General features: G+C 38.4%; 1 protein-coding gene across 1 annotated transcript in view; it reads right to left on the bottom strand.

Moving 5' to 3' along the window:
- Adgrb3 (adhesion G protein-coupled receptor B3) overlaps nucleotides 1-24,575 on the bottom strand; it is a 336,851-nt gene that overhangs the window by 135,993 nt on the left and 176,283 nt on the right. The window contains exons 3-5 of the mRNA XM_004634385.2: nucleotides 21,584-21,710; nucleotides 19,877-19,980; nucleotides 16,225-16,327 (exon numbers count right to left, since the gene is read on the bottom strand). Of these exons, the coding sequence (XP_004634442.1) occupies nucleotides 16,225-16,327; nucleotides 19,877-19,977 (204 nt within the window). The 5' untranslated portion in view covers nucleotides 19,978-19,980; nucleotides 21,584-21,710. The remainder of the gene's footprint in view (nucleotides 1-16,224; nucleotides 16,328-19,876; nucleotides 19,981-21,583; nucleotides 21,711-24,575) is intronic.

Raw genomic sequence — 24,575 nt, forward strand, 5'->3', positions numbered from 1 at the left:
TATATACTTGCATGATTTTCCCCCTTGCTTTTCTCCTATTTTTTCTCCTTTCTCTTGTCTTCACTGTTTAATCCTTATGTTCAGTTTCTTTCCATCTCACTATATCTATTATACTTTTCAGTTTTTATTTATTCTTTCAGTTCCTTACTCTAGGAGGACAATATGATATTTACACATGTGGGTCTGATTTATTTCACTTACGAGTGTAGCCAAATGTGTTGAGCTGTTTGTTTCTTTGTTTACTTGTTTTAAGTTTAAAATATGCTCGGCTTGGGGGGTGGTGGCTGGGGAGGAACCCTTCTCCACTGCTGGTGGGAATGTAGACTGGTATAACCATTATGGGAATCAGTGTGGGGACTTCTCAAAAAACTACGACTATAAATCTCATTCAATCCAGCCATCCCCCTTCTGGGAACTTTCCCAAAAGAACTGAAAATATCATATCATGGTGATATATGTTCGCCCATGTTTATAGCAGCATAATTTGAGATAGCCAAATCTGGGAAACAACCAAAATGTCTGTCACCTGAGGAATGGGTACAAAAGATGTGGTATTTTTATACAATGGAGTATTATTCAGATATAAAGAAAAACAAACTTGAAGTCTTTGTAGGTAAGTGGATACAACTTGAAGCTATATTCATATGTGAAATAAACCAGACACATAGGTAAATATTGTATTGTCTCCCTAGTGTAAGAACTCAAAAGAAGAAATACAAATGGAAAGGTATAACAGACACAGTTAAATGGAAAGTAACAGAACTTAAGGATTTAACAGCAGAGAGAGAGAAAGAAGAAAAGTTAGAAAATAAGGTAGGGGCAAAAACATACATGTACGTATACAAGATGGATCAAAAAACAGTACGAAGAATTTCCATTAGGTTTTTGAAAATAGCAGTTAACAGGTAGAATTCTCACCCTGACTACCTCCTCACGTTGACACCTGTGAACTAAGCAACTGCATCAAGAACAGCAATGTGTAACACTAACATCATGCTTGACGTACCTGCCATCTTGGTCTTCTAAATGTGTAGCGTTTCTAATGTCATATCAGTTAGAACTATACTCTCCTTAAAGTATTTTTTTTTAAAGGTAACAAAAGAAAATGAGACAAGAACAAAAATTTATGATTGCTTGAAAACATATGGTAATATTCAATCATATGTCCCATCTTGTGTAACGATATCTGCTAATCTGAGCAACAGATTTGATGACAAAAATAGATAATATATCAATCACTGTTAATCAGATATTCTTGTTTTGAAAACCTGTAATGTATGTATTATCATATGTTGCCCTGTATCTGTCTTTGGTTTTGTTTTTCTTGTTCTTGTTTTTACTCTTCAAAATAAAAGAAAATTATAAAAAAATAATAAAATAATAACATATGCTATCCTACTTTTTAATCCACAGCAATTTGACTTCTAGGCATTGACCCAGGAGGAATGAAAATCCTTTAGACTTTCATAAGAAATTTAGACCACAAAAATTTAGATGTTTATCTTTTAGAGGGGAGATAAATTGTGATGCAGCTGTACATTGAAACAACACTCAATAATATAAAAGAATTGACTAGTAATACATAAAATATGCTTGCATCTCAAGAACAATACGTTGAGTAAAACAAGCCAGAGTGAAGTGTTTTTATCATAAGATTCCACTTAACATGATGTCCAGAATGAGTAAAACTAACAACAAAAAAAGACAGAAATCGGAATGATGGTTACCTGTGGAAGTTGGGATGCCCTGAAAGAAAAGCGGTGAGGACTCTGAGGGGTGACAATACTTTTCCATGCGTTGATGGGGTTTTTGAAAGCACAGACAGATGATCATTAGAACTTCTCATGCAGGTTTTACCGCAATGAAAAGGGCACCAAGTTTTAATTATAAGATGAACAGTTCTGGGAAGCTAATGTACAATATGGTAACTATAGTTAGCAATAATGTATTGCAAGGGCTGGCCAGATAGGTCAGTGGATTAAAGCGCCTGCTTTGGCAGATACAGGGACCAAGTTTGATTCCGGGCATACCGTGCTGGCCCTGTCCCTGGGGCACTCTGAAACAGTGAGTAGAACTGGACATGGTGACTCACGTCTATAATCCCAGCATTTGGGAGGCTGAAAACAGGAGGATGACTAGGAGTCCAGTCCATCTAGTGAGACCCTGTACTAAATACATTAAAAAAAATGTATCACATAATGCAAATTTGCTAAAATAATAAATTGTAGGTGTTCTGAAAGCAAAAAAAAGTGGCAATGGTGGCAGGTGGTGATATGTTCATTGTGTAAATCACTGTACAAACTATGCTTATATCAAAACACCATTATATAAATGTGAAATATGTACAATTTTAATTCATCAATTATACCTCAATGAGAAAAGCTTGTGGTGTCACAGTCTGAGGTGCAATCTTATTTGATCTTTATATCATTTCTTCAATTTTATATTAAAACAACAGCACAAGAACTTAGATAATTCCTTCATTCATGTAAAAATAACCAATACGTTCCTGTTACGTGTCAGACCCAGTGCTAGGCAGTACAATAGCACAAAGCAAGCGGATAGTGCCCTTGCTCTTCTGACCTTAAGGAAGAATAAGAGCATGAAGCAAAGGAGGACTATGAAGGGGAGATCTTGAGTTCTTGCAAAGGGTAATGGGAAACACATGGTGTGTTTTGGCTTTGGGGGATGGAGATTGCAGAGAAAACTTTCAGGGTAAGATTACACTCTGTCTGCAGGACACATAGACGGTACCAAGGAGGACCCAGGAGTGGAAGAGGACAAGCAGGGAGGTGGGTGTGTGAGTGGGATAGCCCCTAGGAGCTGGGGAGGCGCACAGCAGGCAAAGCACCAAGCCAAGGACTGGAAGCCTTTGAATGTGGCTTTTTTTTTTTTTTTTTCCTTTTCTTTTTTTTGTAGCTTAGGACAGCATCTACCAGGGTATCACTGCCTAGATCAGAGCAGTGATCCTCCAGGTTACAGCCTCCCAAATGCTGGGATTACAGGCTCGCACCTGTCACCAAGCCAAGTCTCAATGGCTGTCTCAGCACGCCTCAGGGGTGGGGCTGGCACCGCAGGCCAGGGGATGAATGTGGCTTTGTTATGATTATGCTAGGATCCCAGGCACAAGCCAGGCGTATGGCCACCTGCATAAGGCTTGTGCCCCACCCCAGGGGACTGCCGGAAATGACTGGAATGTGGGAAAAGAAAGGGAAACTACTGAATAGGAGGTGCTGAGGGGGGAGAAGCAGGCAGGTCCTGTTAGAGCTGGGAACACTTTTAGGGGTTTTGCAGTTCAATAAGGGTGACACAAGTTACTCTTAATCTAACTGAAGGCTTTAAGAAGCCCTAGGTCAGGAGCTGACTCCCAACTTTAAAAGATCACTAGATGGTGGAGAGGAGTCAAGTAATCTGACAAATGACATGCAGAGTAGAAGTCACAGCCCATAAGGCCCCTCATTTAGAGGAAGTGAGGGGTCCATCGCACCCGGACTCGGGGGTCACTGTTCCACAGATGTCCCAGCCATGCCACGCCTTCAATTGCCATGACTCTGACTGCACCAGGCAGCCTCAGAGCCACCTGGCGAGCTCACTGCTCCAGGGGACAGAGGTGTACGGTCTTTGTGAAGCCACAGAGCCTTAAGGTGATTTTTAAGGAAGGAACAGATAACCAATACAGATGGCCATTTTCATTGCAATACTGGGCAACTTTCTTAGGTACAAGGGATTCACTTTACAGCCTTTTTGTCCAGGTTAAGAGAATTTTTAATAGAGATTTCTAAGCAGGTGAGATGTTCTTATTTCAAATTAAAAGGACATAAGAGTAATATATAAAGAAGAAAGTCAGAAAACTAGAACTATTTGCATGCATTTTGTAAACGCAATAAACATCATTCTTATTGATTAGGAGAAAAGTCACTTCGAAATATAAACAAAATTTAGTTGGCAATAGGGTATTTAAATAGATGCCAATCAAATTCATTCAAAGCCTTCTGTATTCATATATATATATATATATATATATATATATATATATATGAATTCAACAATGGTTGTTGTATTGCATATTGTTGTCTTCAAAGTAATTGTTCAGATTACCAGATATATAAGTATGCAAAATTGGTAAAAAAAAAAAAAAGCATTAACTGTTCCTTTCAATAAACCAATAGAAAAAAAAATATATATATATTGCTGTTCTGCTGTCTACCAGAGCCACATCTACAGATACATAAATCTATGTGTAGCATAGTTAGCATTAGAACACTTTATACAGACCCTTATCATAAATATTAATGAATCAACATTCTGCTTGGGTTTTTCCTGTTAAAGCTAATCATTTCTTCTTTCCATTACAGTTGAAACCTTAACCTTTGATTCAATCCACTAGCAGCCTAGAATAACTATAAATATTATAATTCATTATTTTGAATTGCATGCATTTTAAATTTGATAGTTAAGTCCTAGACTCAACTCAGTCATGTGCTTGCTTTTTTCTTCAAAGCATGCGATTTAAAATACACTGACTAGCTGCTACAAAAGAAGGGAAAACCGACTTTAATCTTCAATTGTGCCTATTCTTTATGATTATAGGTATTAGTGTTTGGTCTTGCGTTCTAAGGTTTGCTACAGCAAGGCTTATGATCTAATATACATAATACTGTACAACATTAACTTATTGGCAGGATGAGAGATAAAAAGAGGACTGTGTACAAGTGAAGTTAGTGGGGAATTAGCTGTACTCTGCCCTCTGGATTTTCTGTTTCCTATGTTACTTCTGTGCCCCAAGTTATCAGATGAGAGGCTTTCTCTATGAAAGGCCCTAACTCTTATTACCATACTTCAGAAAGTTTTCTTCTACAGTCATTCGGCTTGGTTACACTGGGCATTTGTTAGGTACTTTCTGCCTCTTCAATTTATATCCTCCTTGGTTGTGGTTTCATTCATGTTTTATTTCATATTTTCAGGTACTGGTAACCAATAGACACCCTAAGTAAAGAAATTCTGTGTTTAGTTCTCGTTCCAAAGAAGGAATTCAAAGTGGTTTGTACCCCCTTTTATCTCTGCAGAAGCCTTTTCACACACTACCAAGGTCCCTGTTCTACTTTCGCAGGCTATATGTTTAGTATTCATTTCAAACCTGGAGGTCAGTTTTTACATAAAAGTATTAACCTAAAAACAGGCTGGTCTCAATTTACACTGCAGTTCTTTGGTTTGTACGTATACTGATACTTCTTAAAAAGTCCAAGTTGCCTAAGGTTGGTAAATGTTGCTCCAGCCCAAATCTAGCCACCCACCTCTCATGTCTGTGTCTGCTTTAGATCTATAGCAGCAGACTTGAGTAGATTCAATAGAAATCATCCGACCTGCAAAGTTCAGACTGGTTATTATACTGCCCTTTGCCCTAAGAGCTTGTGAACCCTTCAAATAGATTCCGAAGCAATTAGGAAAGGGGTTCTCTTCTGTAGTCTCCACACCACTTCAATCTCCTGTAGAGTAAGATTTTGCCTTAGCCAAAAGGTCTTTCATGGTAACCTAAACCCTATCCTTTTCCCTGAGTTGACTCTGGAAGTATAGTTGCAAAATTATAGCAATGGGCCACTGAAAACTCAATCACAATCTCATCTCCAAAGTTCTCCCTTTTTTGTGAGAATATCTTGTATTAAAATCCATTTTCTGTGGTTTATATAGATCTTTGATATTTTGCAGTGCCGTAAGAATTCTCATAAACATTGTCAACTGTACCTCAGATTGTAGAACCTTTGTCTCAGGAGAAATCCTGAGGGGATTTCACTGACCTTATCAGACCCAAAAGCTACAACTCTTGTTGCATAGGTCCTGCTTTACCTTGGTCTCACCCATCCAGCAGAAAAGTATAAAAACGAAGTATAAGAAGTAAAGCCATGCTGTTATGTTGAGCTATAGGGGACTCAGGTCAACAATTTCTGACATGGCCAGTCAAGCGGAAGACCCAATACTATTATGGGCTACTGGACTCTTAGAATATTTAGCTGAGTTAACACACCTATAATATTCAAATAATGGAACTTAACAAAAAAAGGGTATACAGAATAATGTCCATTTTGTATCTGTGTATTCGAAGTGGTTAGGATAGATATATAGTTACATTCTCTTAATGAATAGAGGGATTTGTTCTAATGGTGTTTATAAATAGGATCTCAAGTCTGCATCTTGTACAGCAATTAACCACTAAGAAGAATGTATGCAGTGTGTTAATTATTGAAACTGTCCTAGCGATTTGATTTGAAACTGTCTCATTGCTATTTGTTTATTAATAAAATTATGAAAAAAACCAAACATTGTCAACTGTACTACAATGAGGCTGCCTTGTTGACATTACCTAAATTTCTGAACAGTTCACATTGGATATTTAGAAATGAAACTGTACATAGAGTGACACTTATAATTTCACTACTGGTTTGACTCTAGGGAAGAAAAATATAACCATCAATATTTCTGGAAGACTCCTGGAGAGCCACTCAACTTCTCAAATTCTCTTTCAGGTATCCCACATCAAGATAAAATCTGATTTAATCTACCATCTCTTATCAAAGTAGGGTCTTTCAAATATTCAGCAACTCTTCGGTGTTTTCCTCAGTACTCCTGTCTCATCATAAGATAATTACAGGAGTAAAAGCTAAAAAAAAGATGTAGGTTATAATTCTTAGTGGGGGCCTCAGTACAGATATGGCTGTACTTCTGCTATTTTATCCCTCATTTAATAGACAGAGCATAGCTTATGCAAACATACGCTAAAGGTGTATATAACGAATGCTAGCATTTTATCTTCTAGAAACAGAAAACGAACACCTTTGCAAATGATGGTGGTCAAGGCTGCTGAGGACAGGAACAGCTATAAAGAACATGACTGGTCATTGCTATATGTTTCTTAATCAAATTAATTTAAAAAAACCACCATGACTGGTGCTAAAGGCAGAGCTGTACCATACCCTACATGCAACAGAAGCAGAAAGGGGACTGGTCAAAGGGTTTTGGCAAGATGACTTGCATGAAACCCCACCTAATGTGTGAGAGAAGTTTTTTCAGGCAAAATTAAAAGCAATACAGCTGGGGAGATAGCTCAGTGGCATGAGAGCCTGCCTGGGAGCGCAAGGTCCTGAGTTTGATCCCTAGTATCATAATCCCTGCCCCCCTGCCCCTCCCCCAAAAGCAAGTGCAGACCTGCAGAGGCCCAGGCAGCCCTGCGGACACAGGAGGCCCCGGAGAGCAGAGACAGGCCCTGCACATGGAGCCGGAAGGGGAGCTACAGCCCAGCTCTTACTGCTAGAACAGAAATCCTGCGAGAGGCTGGGCCAGCCTGGAGAGAGCTTATTTATGTAACTCCTCTCCCCAGAAGGAGTGCCTTTTTATACTCCACAAAGTCAATTTACATCCCAGAGGCAGCCCTGAATGTGGCGGATGTTCAGAATGCAGAGTTCAGCTGATGGGCTTTAGAGATCTGTTTTTCAGCAGGGAGTAGGAGTGGGGAAGAAAACATCAGGTATTTGTTTTCTCCTTGAAGTTAAGATCTTTCTCACAGCAGTATACAGCATGGGCTCACGCACACAAAAGTGAACAGAGCAAGTCACTGTGCTAGGAACGTCATGGTAAGCCACTCTGGAAGCTCCAAAGGTCAGGTGTGAAGCCAGCGAGAGCAGGATAGAGCAGGTATGGCCAAGGAGTGCTTTACACTGCTCAAGAACATTTTTTTTTTAAACTCCCCAAGGATAAATGAATAGAAGGCCATCCGAGTAGCCCAGGATTCCCCAGAGCCATCGCCTGCACACTGGGCTGAGACTTGTGCTCTCTTTCTCCCTGGCTGGATGAATGCTCACTCGGGAGTGTTGCCTGGCCTTGAAGTTGGAACTGAGAACATTCACTGAATGTGCTAACAGGCGTCCTTGACCCTTAAGGTGAGTAGGCCCCTGACATCTCATCCACACCAGGAACTCCTTACTGTCAAATAAATCCCCTTTCATCTCCTTTGCTTGCCTTGGAACATCCTTCAGACTGATCTTCTGTTCTCTTTTAGAGCTGACTCCAATAATGTGGCTTCCAGCACCTGCCACACAAAACTAAAAGTGCGTAACCAGGAGATTAGTGGGTCACAGTGGGACTTGAAGCAGTGGTTTCTGCCACCCCACTCTATTCTACTTTGCTAATGCCAATAGGACAAAATGATCCTTCAGTTCCAGGAGCCCGGGACACTGAGAAGCTAAAGTAACCAACCACAGTGTCCCTTGGTTTGGCAAAGGTACTGGGGAACCCAGAATTATGGACCCAAATGAATCATAAGCTTATTACATTCAAATCCTTTTACAAACATCACAGCCAGTCAACAAATTAGATTTTAATAAATCTGAGTAAGAGGCTTTCTCTTTGGCCATTAGGGTTGCACTTATTCTGGAGAAATAATAAACACACATGTGGGACATCATTGGCGAGGTACACCATGGAGGAGAATTATCAATAAACACATTTGTTTTAAAGGTTATGAACATTATTTCACATGACTTATCAAGTAAAAAGACTCATATTTGTTTGGTTTGAGGAGATTTTTAACTAAAATCCAGGAACCAGATCACTATTATAGCATGTCATCAATCACTTCCAGCTTCAAACAGGTCCCAGGGAAACAATCTTTATTACTATCTTATCGGAGATCCTGTCCACAGTGGGAGACTTTATTTGCTTGTAAAACTAAATCTAGCTTTTGGCTGTGTAGGTCCAAATGCCGGACTGAAATAAATCCACTTATTTATTGAGTGCATAGTTACTATATGCTTTCTGTATCTGGCAGTAAGCTGGACAGTGAACATATGCTAGCCCTGATCTAAGACGTGGATAGTCTTGCTGAGAACAGGTAATGTAATATTAGTTGGTTTCCTAATGGGAATTCTGGGTCCCGGAGCAGGTATGTGTAGGCAGGGAAACAGAGGGAGATTTCTTAGGGGAAGAAAGAACTGAAGAGGGTCAGAGAATGCACATAAACAAGATGAAGTCTTGGGATGAGTCACAGAGTGTGGTCAGGAGTGAATAATGCTCCAAAATAAAATATAGCGTGGAATAAGAGCCATCAAGGGGCCGGGGAGATTGCTCAGTGGAATAAGTGCTTCCCTGGCAAGCTCAGGGGCATGAGTTCAATCCTCTGTTCTGCAAAAAAAAAAAAAAAAAAAAAAAAAAAGAGCCATTGATTGGTTTCAATGAACTATAAGCAGTTTGGTGTTGTAGGTATAATAAAAGAAAAAGTCAGTAAAGTGGAACGAGGATGCAGAGGTCAGAATGGTCCTGTTTAAGATCAGTGTTTTCTCAAGTTTTATAAACTATAGAACTCTCTCTCTCTCAAGTGAAATTTATTCCCGAGTTCCAATATGTTACTATGAGAAAAGAAGTGAATACAAATCTTCACACATTAAAATAAGTCCCTCCATTTATGTCTGTGCACATTCTGCAAATCCCTTCTGTAGGAGATGACACTATAGTTGAATGTGCACTCAGGGAAATGGAATGATGAGATCTGAATTTGAGTTCCAAGCCTTGGGCTACAGGATAGAGAGTGGGTTTGATGATGCTGGAAGTGGGAGTTGTAAAGATCATTAGTATCAGATAGAGGCAAGAAGCTAAGTTTGAGAAATACTGGAGGGTTCAACTGGCACAGGTAAATGATCTAAGACCTAATGGAAGGAGGACTCACAGATAACTTTCAAAGTTCTAGTGTATGTCATTGGCTTGGTGACTACAGGGAAGATTTTTGATTTTTATAAAATGTTGGGGCAGAGTAAGTGTACAAATGATGAATATAGTATTGGGCAAGGGAAAATGCAAAGCCCAGAGGAGGGCAGAGTCAGATAGACATCTGAGTTATTGTAATCATTGGTATAATCACAGCTAATATTTAAGGGTTGCTTATGATGTACGAGGGTCTGATCTAAGTACTCCACAGGTACTGTCTCATGTGACCTTGACAAGAAGCTAAGGTCTAGAGTCATGGTGTATGGTGCCTCAGCTCATACAGTTAAGACAACTGGCATACTTAAGACAGTCAGGTCTTAAACAGCTTACAATGCTCTTGGTTATCACCCCAGAGACTGATGTACCCCAGGAAGCACAGACAATACTGGCTGTGAGGGGCCAGGAATATTAGTTTTGGTGGACAGAATCTGGGACAAAGCAGTTATCTGGGAAGATGTTGTTTAGTGTTCTTTCTCAGAAGCTAAAACCATAGGCAGTCAAAAGCTGGGCTTCCTATAAGTTAATGTGAGAGGAAGTTGGATCTATGCAAAAGAAAGTCTAGAAGCACATGAAATAGTGATTTTGGGAACCAATTAAATGTCTACAAATGTGAGATTTTATAAAAACCAATAATTCTAACAAAATGAAAACATCTTCCCTTAGAATGAGTAGAGCCCTCTAATTGGGCCCATCTTCACTAACTGTCTCTTTATAAGCTATAGAGTAAAAATAAAACAACATCATTATAAAGGGTAAATAGGCACAACATGAACTATGATAATTTTATAGGGTATGTAACTTTTTTTTGGTATTTTTACGGAAGGGTCTACAAAGTGTTCAGGGTCTCACTACTAGATTGGACTCGTAGTGATCTGCCTGTTTACATCCTCCCAAGAGCTGGATTACAGGTGTGCACCACCATGCCCAGTCTCAATTGGCACCTCAGTGTGCCCCAGGGGCAGGCCTGGGGATCAAACCCCTGACCCCTGCGCCTGCTTGTAGGCACTTTAATCCACTGAGCTATTTGGCCGGCCCTGGGTATGTGACTTTTAAATAGTGCTCCAAATGGAGAATTTCCCTATGTTTTGCAAGATTGAAATAAAATGCATATCTCATATTATTTGATGCTATATACATAAACAGAGGATGAGTTTTTTTCTATATATAATAAAGGGAATGCCAGCCAACCTCAAGTAATTTAGAAGCTTGCCTGTGTCTGGCAATGCGGGCTTTTGCTTGAGTTTTACATCTTTTAGGACTGAAGTTGGTATTTAGTTTTGTCCTCTTGCATTCAACTATTTATTAAAATTTTAATTTCTTGTGCTTGTTAGATGTCTACTTCAGTTTACAACACTTGGATGCTTTAATACAATGCTGTATATTGGTACTAGGTAGTTTAACCTTGGAGTGCAAGAGTGACCAGGAAGGTACAGACCATGATAGTCCCTCCGCAGTGTTTTCCTAAGGCCCGTATGCCACAGGCATCAATAGGAAGCCCTTCAGATCTAAGTGCCTCCATACACTATCAACGCATATGAAGCTGAGTGTAAAACATTGGTTTTTATTGATGCACCATGTCTAGTTAACCATTTTGATTGATGTATTCATGTGGTTCCTTTGGTGAAAATAAGAGTATGTGGTATACAGAGATTAGCTCCTGCCATTGAACGTGAGACAGGACATTGAGTTAATATTATCCCTTAGTTACTGTGGACTGACCGTGCCCATAGTCTCCCAAAGGAGTGGACAGCAAAAGCTTAAATAAATGAGTTCAAAGCAATGATTTCAGGGCTCTAGGATGATCAAAACCCTCCACAGAATTCAAGGTTTTATGGGGGCTAAAGTGAAGAACTTCTCTGGGCAGGTGGTATTCATTATGTTATCAAACAAAGGAAGGGAATACTGAGGAAAATGCAGGAATCTGGGAAGGATTTTGGGAATCCCTTTAAGGACTTCTCCAAGTAATACATTATGTTAGTTTAGGAGAACTAGGTTGTCTCCAGGAAGGCCTTCACCACAGAATGAGATACCTGGAGTTATACTCTTTCTAATTCATTGAAGTTGGAGCCAAGTGTCCTGCACTGTGCCCTTGTCTTCTCCTTTGGGGCCTCATGCTTTCACCTGCTGTGACAGGTCTGAGGGGGACCGGTGACTCACTCACTTTGTTTCTGGTGCCCATCTCCAGACAAGGGGCTTAGCCTTTGGGCAAACTCACAAGTAAACATGAAAAGCCAACTGGTTAATTTAAATCCTACGAAGAGCCACGTAATAGTGGTCTCCAAAAATAGAACGTACAGGTTGACCCTTCATCCTTCTGTGTCTGGATATTGGAATCAGAGGAAGGCTGAGTAACATTTGCTAACTCAGGATCACAGAACCCTACTCCTAGAGTGCTGTCATGGGAACGTCACACGCAGGCTATGTCCAACTACCCGTGAGGACAGAGACGGAGGCTTTCGTTGAATATACACAACAGGCTCTATTTTTGATTTGTTAATGACTATTTACCTAATAAGTATCTTGATGTGTAATAAAATTTTCACTTAGATTTGCACTCATTATAACTTGATAATGAAGTTAGTGAGCGTAGCAAGCTCAGTGCCTATAGGCTCCAGGGGGTTCTATCAGTGTCTGATCAAACTTCAACCAAAAGAATTTGGCCAGGTGCAGCTTCCCTCAGTAAAAATGAGTACCCTGAGATCTTTTAGGATAAATCAGCTATTTTCTTTCGAAGAGAAACAAGACCATATTTTTGTGATTAAAAAAACCTACTTTGAGAGTTCAACTATATTTGAAATGATTCTTGGCTGCTATAAAATATTATTACCAGATATACTATACACCACTCAAAAAAAGTTGAATACTTCAAGGTGTGGAGAAAAAAATTTACAGATATATTGCAGTGGTACATGGTCGTCCTGGTTCAACTTTTAAAAATATAAAGAGAACAAAGGGCACAGTTGTGTTATGAGAAAGCTCAAACTCTAATGAAATGAATTATAACTAATTTTACAGCAGCATTTTGACAAGAGACTTAAGAATTACATTTGATCCTTTACTGTGCTGGCAGCAATTTAATCTGTAGGATACAGATTTGAATACTATTTGAATATCTATTTTAAACAATGGGTTATTTGGGCTTGTTCCTATCTTCATTCAGAAGGGAGCAGAGATAGTCAGACTCAGTGATACTCATGATCATTTCAGCAGTGAGACGACAGGCCAGTTATACTGCAGCAGTTCAGAGAAAGACAAGCATGGCACCTCAAATGTATTCTGGACATCACTATCAAAGGCCAGTGTTTGCAGAGACTAGTCATGACACTTCTCAGAGACAACACTGAGCAATTTAACAGTCTTTCTCAAGGGCTTGCATTTTCCAAGTAGGGGATACTGAAGCATCAATCAACTCTAATCAGGGAAGTCAAAGATAAGAATCAGATCAATTACAGAATGCTCAGGGCACTAAAGGAGTCTTACACAACCTAAATAAAACATCGTCCCCACCAATCCATATTTTTTCTTTTAAAAAATACTTCCTTAGAATTTATAATGGATTACAATTTATGTAAATGATAAGCATGTTAAAAAATTTGGAAAATTTTTAAATCCCAACTAAAGTAAAACAGGTACAGCTATGCATAACCCAAACTATCATATATAAAATCAAATAGGACCAATGTAATTCAGCTTAAAACACACAATAACATACAATGATTCCAGTGGAAACTTTGATATTCTTGAGAATAACTTAGGACAAAAATCTACTTTTCTATTTTTACCTCTTGTCATTAATAGTTCTAATATGAACTATTCCAACTGTAATAACTGTGCAGAAGTATTAAACAAAATTAATGTAGGATAAAAGAAAATCATCTAATCACCATCACCAACCACTGTTTCTTCCCCACAACCATCAATAATTAACATAGCAACATTTATCCCAGTCCACCTGGAACAGACCCATGATCATTCGAAAGCCACATGGAATCTATCATGTAGTTAGAGGCCCAGCAGTAAACCAAATCACACCAATTTCTCCCTTGGAATAACTACATATTAGTTGTTCCTCACAATCTGAAATGAAAAGTAAAGCTAGGCCTGTTTTATCTTGCTTTTCATGTTCATAAATTTTTTTTTCCAGAACCGGGGATTGAACTCAGGCCCTTGCGCTTGCCAGGGAAGCGCTTCTTCTACTGAGCCATCTCTCTGGCCCCCTATATTCATAATATTTGAAGATGCTATCAGAAAGGCATTTTTTATGAAAAAGTAAAGATATTGAATGGCCCAAATGGGCAGGCAGGATGCAATGGTTGGCAACAATTTGATTTCTGAATAGTGCTCCTATTTGGGCCAAGTGACATGGCAGTCCCTAACTCTGGGCAGACTCCAAGTCCCTGAAATGCAGGTGGTCCAAAGAGAACAGCTGTGAGAATAAAATATGCACCAGATTCTGAAGACTTAAACCCAACTGCAACATACTGCATGAATGATTTCATATTAATTCTATGTTTAAGTGATAACATTGTCATTACATTGAGTTAAGTAAAATATATTTAAATTAATATCACCCACTTCTTTTGATTTTTAAAAGTAGCTACTTTAATAATTAAATCACATAGGTAGTTTGTATTTCTGTCTTGCATTCATTGTAATTCTACTGGACAGCTGGATTTAAACCATACTCATAATAATTTGTAGTAGACTTTGGGTTAAGTTCCACTCTACCACTTGGCTCAGAGCTTGTAAGAACTTTGCCATGTGGAAGGAGACAGTTTCAAAGCACATTTCCTACTGAAGAGCATGCAGGTTTTTTTTTATAGTCTAATGAGAGGCCCAACATGTAAAGGTCTGGAGTGGAAACAGCGATAGACGGGGAAGATTTCATAGGAAAACATCAAGTATGGGCTAAAGTGCCAGGAGTTTGATTTTTTTTTTCCCTTCTGATCCACAGACTCCGTATATAATTCCAGCTTCAGAAGGAAGAGTTAAAGAACTCATGAATAACCAAGGTAAAAGAGCATTTCTAAAGAATCTAGAGTCAGGCTCACTGAAAACAGAAGGCGGAAGGTTGACATGAGTAATTGCAACTCTTCAGAATTTGCAGTCTTCTTTATCTCTATGTCCTTCCCATTGCTTCTTCTCGATCTTTCCATGTTTGTCCCCATTTCCCTATCTACTGACTGCTTGGTGCCTGCTTTCTCTGCCCCTAGTTGCAGGGGATGCTCCTTGACACTCTTCAGTACTTCTTTCTCTCTCTGTTTGTGCCTTTTCCATCTTTTGCTTTTGAAAATTTATGCTCAATTGCATGCCATGGACATGAACTGTATCTTAACAGACTGTAATGTCTTTCATGTCTTTCTCTAAGAAGACACAGGAAGAAATGGGGAGAAAAGACATTCAAACACATGGAAGTACTTTGTACTTCTGTCTTTCTTGTATTGATTTTGTTTTGTCTTTAAGCATTACTAGAGTGGTGTGGCTCAAACAGAAGCCTTAGTCAGAACCACCTAGGTCCCATGAGATCCAGAATCAGAGTTTTTGGGTGAGAATCACCAGTCTTAGTTATAGAGGCTTGCAAAACAGATTACCCACTGTCCTTGATGCTTCATGTATCAAAGAACCCACTGAAAGGTATATTCTCTTAAAGGTTATAGGGGAAATACCCAATTTTTTGTTTTAGTTAGAAAATTAAAAGTTGGAAAAAAAGAAGAACCACCCTAAAAACCATGCCAAATAAGTTTTCAGAGTTTGACACACCCCCCTTTGAAGCTGAAGTATGTTAATTGACATTGTTATTATGGGTTTCGATTTCAGAATAGCTCAGTAAATACAGTCATTTCTGGAAAAAACTGCCATTCAATTCACATAAAGCAGCCAATACTACATACTGCAGTAAATATTGCTATTCCATTCAGCTAAAAAGTGATTATGCAGTTAACTCTAATGTTGCTTCACCCAAATACTTTTTGGTTAAGTAAAAAGTTTGAAAGATATGAAACCCATGAAGCTCAGTTCTACCTAATACACTCTCCCTCTCTGATTGCTGCCTATAAATATCTTAGAGGATGTATCCTCAGAACACCGCACTACTTGTAAGCCATTTATAATTATCTTTAGGAATTAGCTTTTTAAAATGGACCAAAACACAAGACCTGAATCTGATTACATTTGGAGCCTGTTAATACTGGTTGCATCAAAATCTGTGCTTTGGAAGCCTCAAGTCTTTTAAGTCATAAAGCTTTGATATAGCGTTAATGGCATATATATTTACTATTATAAAGCCTCTAACATGCAGAAAATTAAGCCCAGGAAAGATTACTTCTCAAAGGCAACACTTTCATTCAGAGACCAAGAAAATAATTTAAAAACGTATTGGAAGCTCTCTAGAATACATGTTTAGACTATCAATAATGGAGCACATGCCAAGACATGAACATGCGGAGAGAATGAGAAAAATAGGACCAGTCATACCTTGTTATGCGTCTGAGTCTGTCCCACCAGGATGAGGATGTTGGATGAGATAATAGACAGGCAGAAGTTAATCAGGATTATGGATCTCTCAGAGCGTATGTACCTAGTCAGAGAAAGAAGGTCCAGCTTCAAAATTCAACAAAAAGAGGGAAAATTCTGTATTGTGCTATTATGGAATTCACCTGGAAAAAGTACTCTAGGACAACCTTTAGAGAAGTAAACACAGGAAAGCTTCTTATAAATATTTTTTCTTGGAGACCTAAGTTTATGGTGCATGGCATATGCAGGAGTTTTGTTTTGTTTTGTTTACATTTTTTTCTTTGACATTAATGCAAAGAATATGGCATTTCTGAGAGTGTAAGCTGCACATCTGTGATCATAATGCACTTATTACACTAGAAATACAAAATTCCTTGGAAATACATAAATTAGTAAAGCCATCTTTAGATAGGTAATAGTTAATGTACACTACGCTTAGTATTACAATAGATATCAACCAATGGAAATCAAGGATCGAAAGACCCCCCTCCCAACATTCTGAAGTGTTACTTCTCTCGCAAGATACCATTACTCTCATGAAACTATGAACACTGTTCATCCACTCTAGCATGTTCATATAGACTGTTCCTTACGTATCCCAATAACTGTCTCTTTGTCCAAGAAAGAAAAGAAGAACAAAAGAAAGAAAATGATTCTTTACCTCTGCGAATGAATGCACTTCACAAATGGTAAATTACCATGAGGCTACTACATTACTTGGGGTTTGTCATTGTTCCGTGCACCAAGAGCACAAAATTTTCTCAGAATCAAATGTTCTACCAGCTGTTTACCTTGAAAAGGTAACAGCTATTTTGTTTTATTGTACCCCGTGGTAAATCACTGACAGTAACTAAAAGACAACCTTGTACTTGCTGTGAGTTTCAACCTGTTCAATTTGTATTATAACAGGGAATTACACTCCACAGCAGGCGTGGGCCTTTCTCTGCAGTGCTGGGCCAGCAGACCCAAGACCTGCAGGCGTTCTTTAGGAGATAAAATCTATCAAAGCTCTCGCCCTCCCACACCCTGTCTTTGAAAAATATTTAGGCAGAAGCCCCACATTCCATTACACAGAAATGAAAGCAAAAGAACAAAATACCAAAACGCCAGAAGCAGATTTTATAATCTAACTTTGCTGTCTTCACAGAACAAAACCATGTGGGACTAACCTAGGTCAATTCTCAGCACCAAATGGCTTCAACTGTTGCCAGACCTTGTCCCTGTACCACACACAGCTAAAAGTACAACAAAGCACACATTGGGATCATCAAATATTAGGCTGTTCCTTTTTATTGTATCAGGAAAGTAACAACAAGTTGAAGTGTTGTATATAATTAACCTATCATATGATATTCATGCCTTTCGTGACAGTATAAGAACATATATTGCATTATGAAAGTGGTTTCACATGTTATTTTTAGTGTTAGAAAGAACATACCTATAGATGGACCTACAGCATGACTCAGAGTATTAATTTTTATCTTTTCCTTTGAAGTTGTGGAGATTATGCTCAGGCCCTTTGCATCTCAAGACCAATGCTCTACCACTGAGATGTACCCTTAGACCTGTACTAAATTTGGAAGGAACATTTCTGATAGAACACTCAAGAACTTCAAAACATCATATAAGGTATAAACAAATCATGAGAAAGTCAAAATGCCTAAACATATTATAATAATAATAATTATTTGGTGCTGGGATTTGAACTCAGGACTTTGCACTTGCCAGACAGGCACTTGTGCCACTGAGCTATATCTCCAGCCCCAAACATTTTAATTAAATAAAAAGGCAACAGGATCCTAAAATCCTTATTACCATATAGTAATGTTACAGTGTAAATTTGTGTTTATAAAATTTTTAATTCATCATGCTGCAAGGTCTACTTAGTAATTTATGAGTCTTCATGCTTTCAAACTACAACTATTAAAAAAAAAACCCCTACCACTATTTAGGTCCACTGCTGATGAATATTTTACTAATAGAATTCAAATTTGTGTTGCTTGTGTACTTATTTTATAATTCTCAGTGTTTTCATTGCCTATACACTCTGAGGTGTTTTAGTAATTCTTTGAAAACTTGAAATTAGTGATTTTTCTATCTCTTCTAAATGAAGGAAAGTTTTACTGTGGACTAAATAATCCAGTATTTCTATAATCCATTTTAAATATACTTTCACTGACAGTATTCACACTATAGTTAGCTATAAGCATTGAGGGCAAAGGAGAAAGTAGAATTTGTGCTTCATCCAGTAATTGCTGAGAAGCAGACTCTAGTTCTACGTGTTCAGTAGGTATGAACTACAATGCTGCTGTATCTAGTATCCTGCCCCGAAGGGCTGAAAAAAGTGACACTTAGACAGTTGTCTTCCCAACTTTCTTCCCCCATCTTACCCTTCAGGACAATGCCTCTTTGACAATGGCACAGTGACACTAAGCTCTGATTTCATTTCCCAGAATTGTCCATATTTTACCAGATTGTCCCACTTTTTTGTATCTTTGATTATCAGATAACTCCTTCATATGGATGTGGGACTGGTGCTATGAACTGTGTGTAATAATCGGTCAAATTGGGTGCATATTTTATTTTTGTGTGAAGCACAAAAATTCTTGAAAGTTCATTCTTGTCCTCTGAATAGTAAGACTCATGAAAGATAATAATTTTTTGAAATGATGTTAAATCAAATGGTCATCATTAATTAAATTGTAATTAATTTTCATTTTTCAACTTAGGTTTCAAATACCTTAAATAAAAAATAAAGACTGGAAATCCTTTGAAGTAAGGAATCAACTATTAAAGTTTAAATATTGTAAACATTCAAAAAAGAGATATCTACTGTATTTTAGATCATTTCTAGCAACCAAAATGGATATAAAACAATGTAGCAACTAAAACTATAAAATACAGGAGAAAGTTGGGCCAGATAGCTATATATTCATGGCCAATATGTGAGTTAACATTAAAAACCTCTCAGGTCTTACTAGCATAATAAGAAATAATAGAGAAATTAGAGAAATTTAAAAATTTCACATACTATCAAACATTTCCATTTGTTTAAACACCTTTACGGCTTCCTCTAATCATTTTGTCAAAATCTGATTGGTTATTCTCCACCAAGAGACCTTTCCCAGAGCTTTGTGGTCTCTAAGCTGGTGATGATTAGCTAAATCTTTACTCATTGTCTGGTACATGCTGAAAACACATGTGAAACTCAAGAAAGTAAAATCGTATTTTTAATAAAGAGAAATTAATTCAGCTACTGTACCAGCTGAACTCTCCACAGCAACTGGGATAAACAGAAGCCACACATCCACTGAAGCTGAGGCATAAGAACACCACACATGGAAATAAGCAACTTGTTAAAGGTTATCAGAAAGAAGTGTATGTGTGTGTGTGTGCATGTGTGTGTGTGTGTTTCTCACCACAAACAATTACAGAAAGAAAAATCAGGTACATATGTATCATTTTTACAGCTTGATTACAGCAATTGAAACTGTTTTTAAAAAATACTACTTTTAGCAAACTAAGAAGACAGGAAATACGCAGTGTGGTTGCTGTATTCCCCGACTGGACTTGGAACATCTGAGAACTCCAAGTCTATCAACTGATCACCTACCTCCATAACGCTGCATAGACAACTGCCAGGGTGATCAAAGCCAGGCAAGAAAGGCCACTGCCTACTACGAGGGTAACTGAAGGTGTGCCAGAGGATTCCATGATCTGGAAGTCAAACAAAACAAAGAAGAATAACAATGTTAAAGGAACTAAAAGAGCTTTGAGATTCAGCAAAACCCAGCTGTCATTCAAAAACAGCCTAACTGGGCATTACAGTCACCAGGTAATCATCTATGGATCCACTCAGTGGATCCAGAGATTCTCAACTTCTAAAATGACTAGTGCCAGCTCACTCTGCCCTCTCACTGTGTGAAGTAACAAAAGTCCTCAGAGTTTCCAATGCTTGGTTGTGCCACATTACCTAGAGCTTTCTAAAATACAGACTTGTACTAGAACTTGGCCAACATTCACATGTTAAATTTTCTTTAGTTAAAATCTGAAGCAGAATTCGCTTCTGTCAACTCCAGTTCAGTCGCTTCATCATATGATACTTGGTAAAACTGACCCCAAGATTCCCAGTTATAAGTCATTATGTGGCCCGTATTTGGTACACAAATATGAAGAATTTTTCAAACTTTCTGACTTTTGAGAACTTTGTTCTAAGTCAAGTATTCTCACATTAAATTTCATTTGGTTGGCCTCTCAGAGACAAAGAAGAAAATAAAATGTCAAGTTTAAGACTTCTTAAAGTACATTTGTGATATTTATGAACAAAATATGTGGTGGTACCAGTCTCCAATGACAGTATCAGTTTGTAAAAACATGACCTTGAACGATAAGCCTTATATCTTTTAAAACATAAAGATTACAAGCATTCCCTGATCTAATAGGTTTCTTTCCTTAGACACAAATATGAAATGAACTAATGAAATCTGTTGTTTTTCATAATTATATATTGGAAGTTTGAAGGATTACACATTATTATTAAATGTGTTCCAAAACCTTAATATATATCTTAAATTATACTAGGTATGTTTGCCATCATAAGAAAGAGTGATGCTTATTTAGGCCAAATTAAAGAGAAAGTCGAATTTATCTGAATGATCATTTTGCAATCTTTCTATTTTTACTGTATTTCATCAAAATACATTTCATGAAAATTTTTTTTTTCTTTACAACAGTTTCATATAGCTGTCTTTTTCAGAAACTAGTTGTGCAAAACCAATATACTTCTAAGGAACAATTTCAGACACCCCTGTTTCCATGAAACTTCATTATTTGAATATCTATCTATCTTTCTATCTATCCATCTATCTATCCAAGGACACCCTCAGAAAACCTGTACTGAAAATGCCCAATGCAGATAACCGATATGTTTGGCTCTAGTGTCTGGGGTCTCCATGCTACTACTAGCAGTATGTTCACAAATTTCCCCCAAAGAGCTTTCCAGTCTTAAGATAAAGATTAAGTTGGCAATTATTTGTATTTGAAAGTTTGCAGCATATTAGTAATATGACAGGGGTACATCCTCCAAACTGTACTGCAGACAATTCAAGTTAGAAGACATAAAATTGAGTAGAATTTAGTTACAGCACGTCAAGTAGAATTCATTTTTCCCAGCCACTGTAGCTAAGGAGGAGACGAACCCAATTTTGCCACCCTGCAACCTTTTCCATTTCCCCATTTAAAATGCAGTTCCCTGGAGAAGAAGCACTCTCCATAGTGTCCCTGCCTTTGCGTTCTAGCCTGTTTTCCCTTTGTTACTTACTATTTCTCTAGGTTGCTGAGCCAAAATGGCGAAGGTGGAGAGACGATCGCATAAGCACTTCGTATGGGATGCATCCGTAAGCACAGTTTTACATCCCTGGGTGGACCACGTTCCCAAAGATTCGTTCCTGCAAAGGGGGTGGGGGACGGCAGATCGGGATAAATACGCCTGACAGCCAAATCCGTAAAGAATAAAATGCAGTTTAATTGAGAGAATCGTCTACTGTAGTTCCCGTACAGGAAAAAAAAATCTACTTGTTGTTGAACAGGGCGTAATTTAGATTCATCTCCAGTAATGCAAAGCGAGCGGAGAGAAGCAAGCCGGCGGAGGTGCAGCGTGCAGAGAGCTGTCCAGGACCTGGGGTGCTGAAAACAGGACCGGCTCTGTGCAGCCCTCTGCGAGGAACGACGGCGGCGCGAGCACCGCTAGAGCTTTGGCAGCCGCTTCCTATGCTCATCGGATCGCTTCAAACACTCAGGGTGCAAAGAAGCTTTCTACATTTTCATACCAGCTTTGATTCCCGGCCCTTCTTTTGGACCGTGAATGCTGGCTTTAAAAATGCGGATTTCTCTGAAAAGCTTGCCTAAAAGGTTACATAGCTTGAGTTGGGGGGTAGGATCTTCTCGGCTGCTGGTTAGGGATTTTTCCTCCCTTCAGAATTAGCTGCTGTGAAAATTTCACCCTGGAAACGGGAAGCAGAAGCAGCGGCATCAGCTGGTTCCGACTCTCACTGCCTTCGCCTGGTATCCAGGGGAGGGGAGGGATTCCGAGGCAGCTTCCCACTCGGCACTCCACTCAGCCCAGCGCTCCTTAGAAGCCCTTGACATTTCTTCCCCTCAGCTTCCTCCTTGCCCTGGGGCAGAAGCATTAAGCTAAACCCAAGTCCACTAAAACATTTAGAAGAATAAATCCACCCCAAAGTCCAGGAAAAGGGGGAAAGACAGCCTGATTTAATTTTCTCTTTGGTATAGCCATTCAAAATGCTAAAGCATATGGTTTATTTCCCACCCCAGCAGAACAATAAAAATGGTATCAACCCATGTCTTCCTACTGGGGGATGGGGAGAGCCCTTCCACCCCCAGCTGAATCAAACTATAGGAAGAGTGAAAAAGAATAAAAAAGGCTACAGAGCTCAACCAATCAACTTGATCATCATTACACGTGTTCCGTGTTGAATGCACCCATTGTCCCCTCCCCAGACACACAGCATCTTCAGCTAGCAAACCTGTGTGTGTGCATGTACTTAAACCATAAACCAAGTTACTATTTGTGTTAAAAATGACTCTAAAATTCACACAGAAAACCACATGGCTTGGTGTTAATTTCGATAAAATACTTCTGATTTTGCCTTCTACATCACTGAATGCCTAAAGCTACTGAGATAAATATGCATGCATTTATATCCAAGAGATTCAGGGAGTGGTTTCTCTGTGACAGTTGGACTTCCAACTTGAGTTATAGAATATAATTCACACTATCTCTTTCTGGTTTCTATAAGCAATAGCAATACCTTTTTTTAATATTCATGGTTTGATGTCATTAAAATTCATGACTCAATACACTCTTAATTACAATTTCTTTTAAGGAGAAGGCATATACTATATTTGGGAAAAGTTAACTGAAAATTATACCCAACTTTTCCTAAATACTTTTCAGTATTAGTCATTTCAACAATTTTAAGTCTCTATTCTCTCACACAATGCCATGCAATAATGCCAAATTTAAGAAAAATACTGTCAGTTCAACTGCAACAGCATTAAATTCCAATTCTGCCTAACCATAGCAGCATATGAGTTGATTTTATTAGCTGTGTCTCTCTTATCTTTTTATGACAAATAGTTAAGGCTAAATGAAAAACATTTATCTTAGCTGATCAAAATTTAAAGAATGTAGATACACCTAAGAGAATCTGACAGGTTTTAAAACATATCTACATTATTCATCCTGAATGGCACTTTACTTTAATATAGTATCTTTATTTCTGAGATGAAGTGCAATATTTACAATTTTCACATTGTGGGGTTATGACCAATGTCTTAAAGAAATACTTTACTGTAAATATGAATTCATAGCCAGGCTTGGTGGCACATGCCTGTAATCCTAGCACCTTGGGAGAGTAAGGCACAATGATCAAAAGTTTGAGCACAGTTTATGCAACTTAATGGCTTTGCAGAGACATAGCTCAGTGTTAAGGTCCTGAGTTCAATCCTCAGTATGTACAAAAGGACTCTATATGAAACAAAATTACGTATTTACATTAATGTAATGAGAGTTGATTGCTTACGATGACAGCAGCATCACTAAGCTCTGGCTGTCCAATGCAGTCTATGTTCATATAATGTTGCGAGACTCTGAAAATCATGTAAATTTTAGCTATAACATGTTTACAAAGCTAGGCCAGTGTGCTTTAATCTGTACAGTCATTGCGTTTTTTAGCTGGTTCAGTCTCTGTCAAGACTGGGAAGTCAGAAACTCTGATCTCTGCTCTTCCACGCTGCCCACCACTACCACAGAACATGAAATGTGTTTTCTTCTGCATACCTTCCTGAGGCTACTACAACTCTGTAAAATTTAACACATACATTCCTAGTTTAAACAAAGATCTACAGAATAAGGCAACGCATCTGGTAGATCAGGATTTATATCAGGTGAATAGCTGAAAAGTTCTTGAGAGGGACAGGGGACAACCAAGATCTTCATCTGGTCACTCATAACAGCTGAGTAACAAAATGTGTGGTACATTCTGGTAATAAAACATAAAGCATTTCATACAACTCTTGATATTTTGAGATTTACATAAAGCTTCTTTGAGTTTTACAATCGGCACTATACATAAGACTACTACACAACTCCTGTAGTTTGTGTTACCTGTAGTTTCAAACACTTCATAGATTAAACCACTGTAAAAAGTTCTTTGAAAGCATGCCACATGTGTCTGATTGATTTCAAGGAGATCTTGTAAGGAAAACTGATATGTCATAGGGCTAATATG

The sequence above is a fragment of the Octodon degus genome, unplaced genomic scaffold (genome assembly GCF_000260255.1).
Source record: "Octodon degus isolate 3935 unplaced genomic scaffold, OctDeg1.0 scaffold00061, whole genome shotgun sequence".
In the NCBI taxonomy this organism is placed as follows: Eukaryota; Metazoa; Chordata; class Mammalia; order Rodentia; family Octodontidae; genus Octodon; species Octodon degus.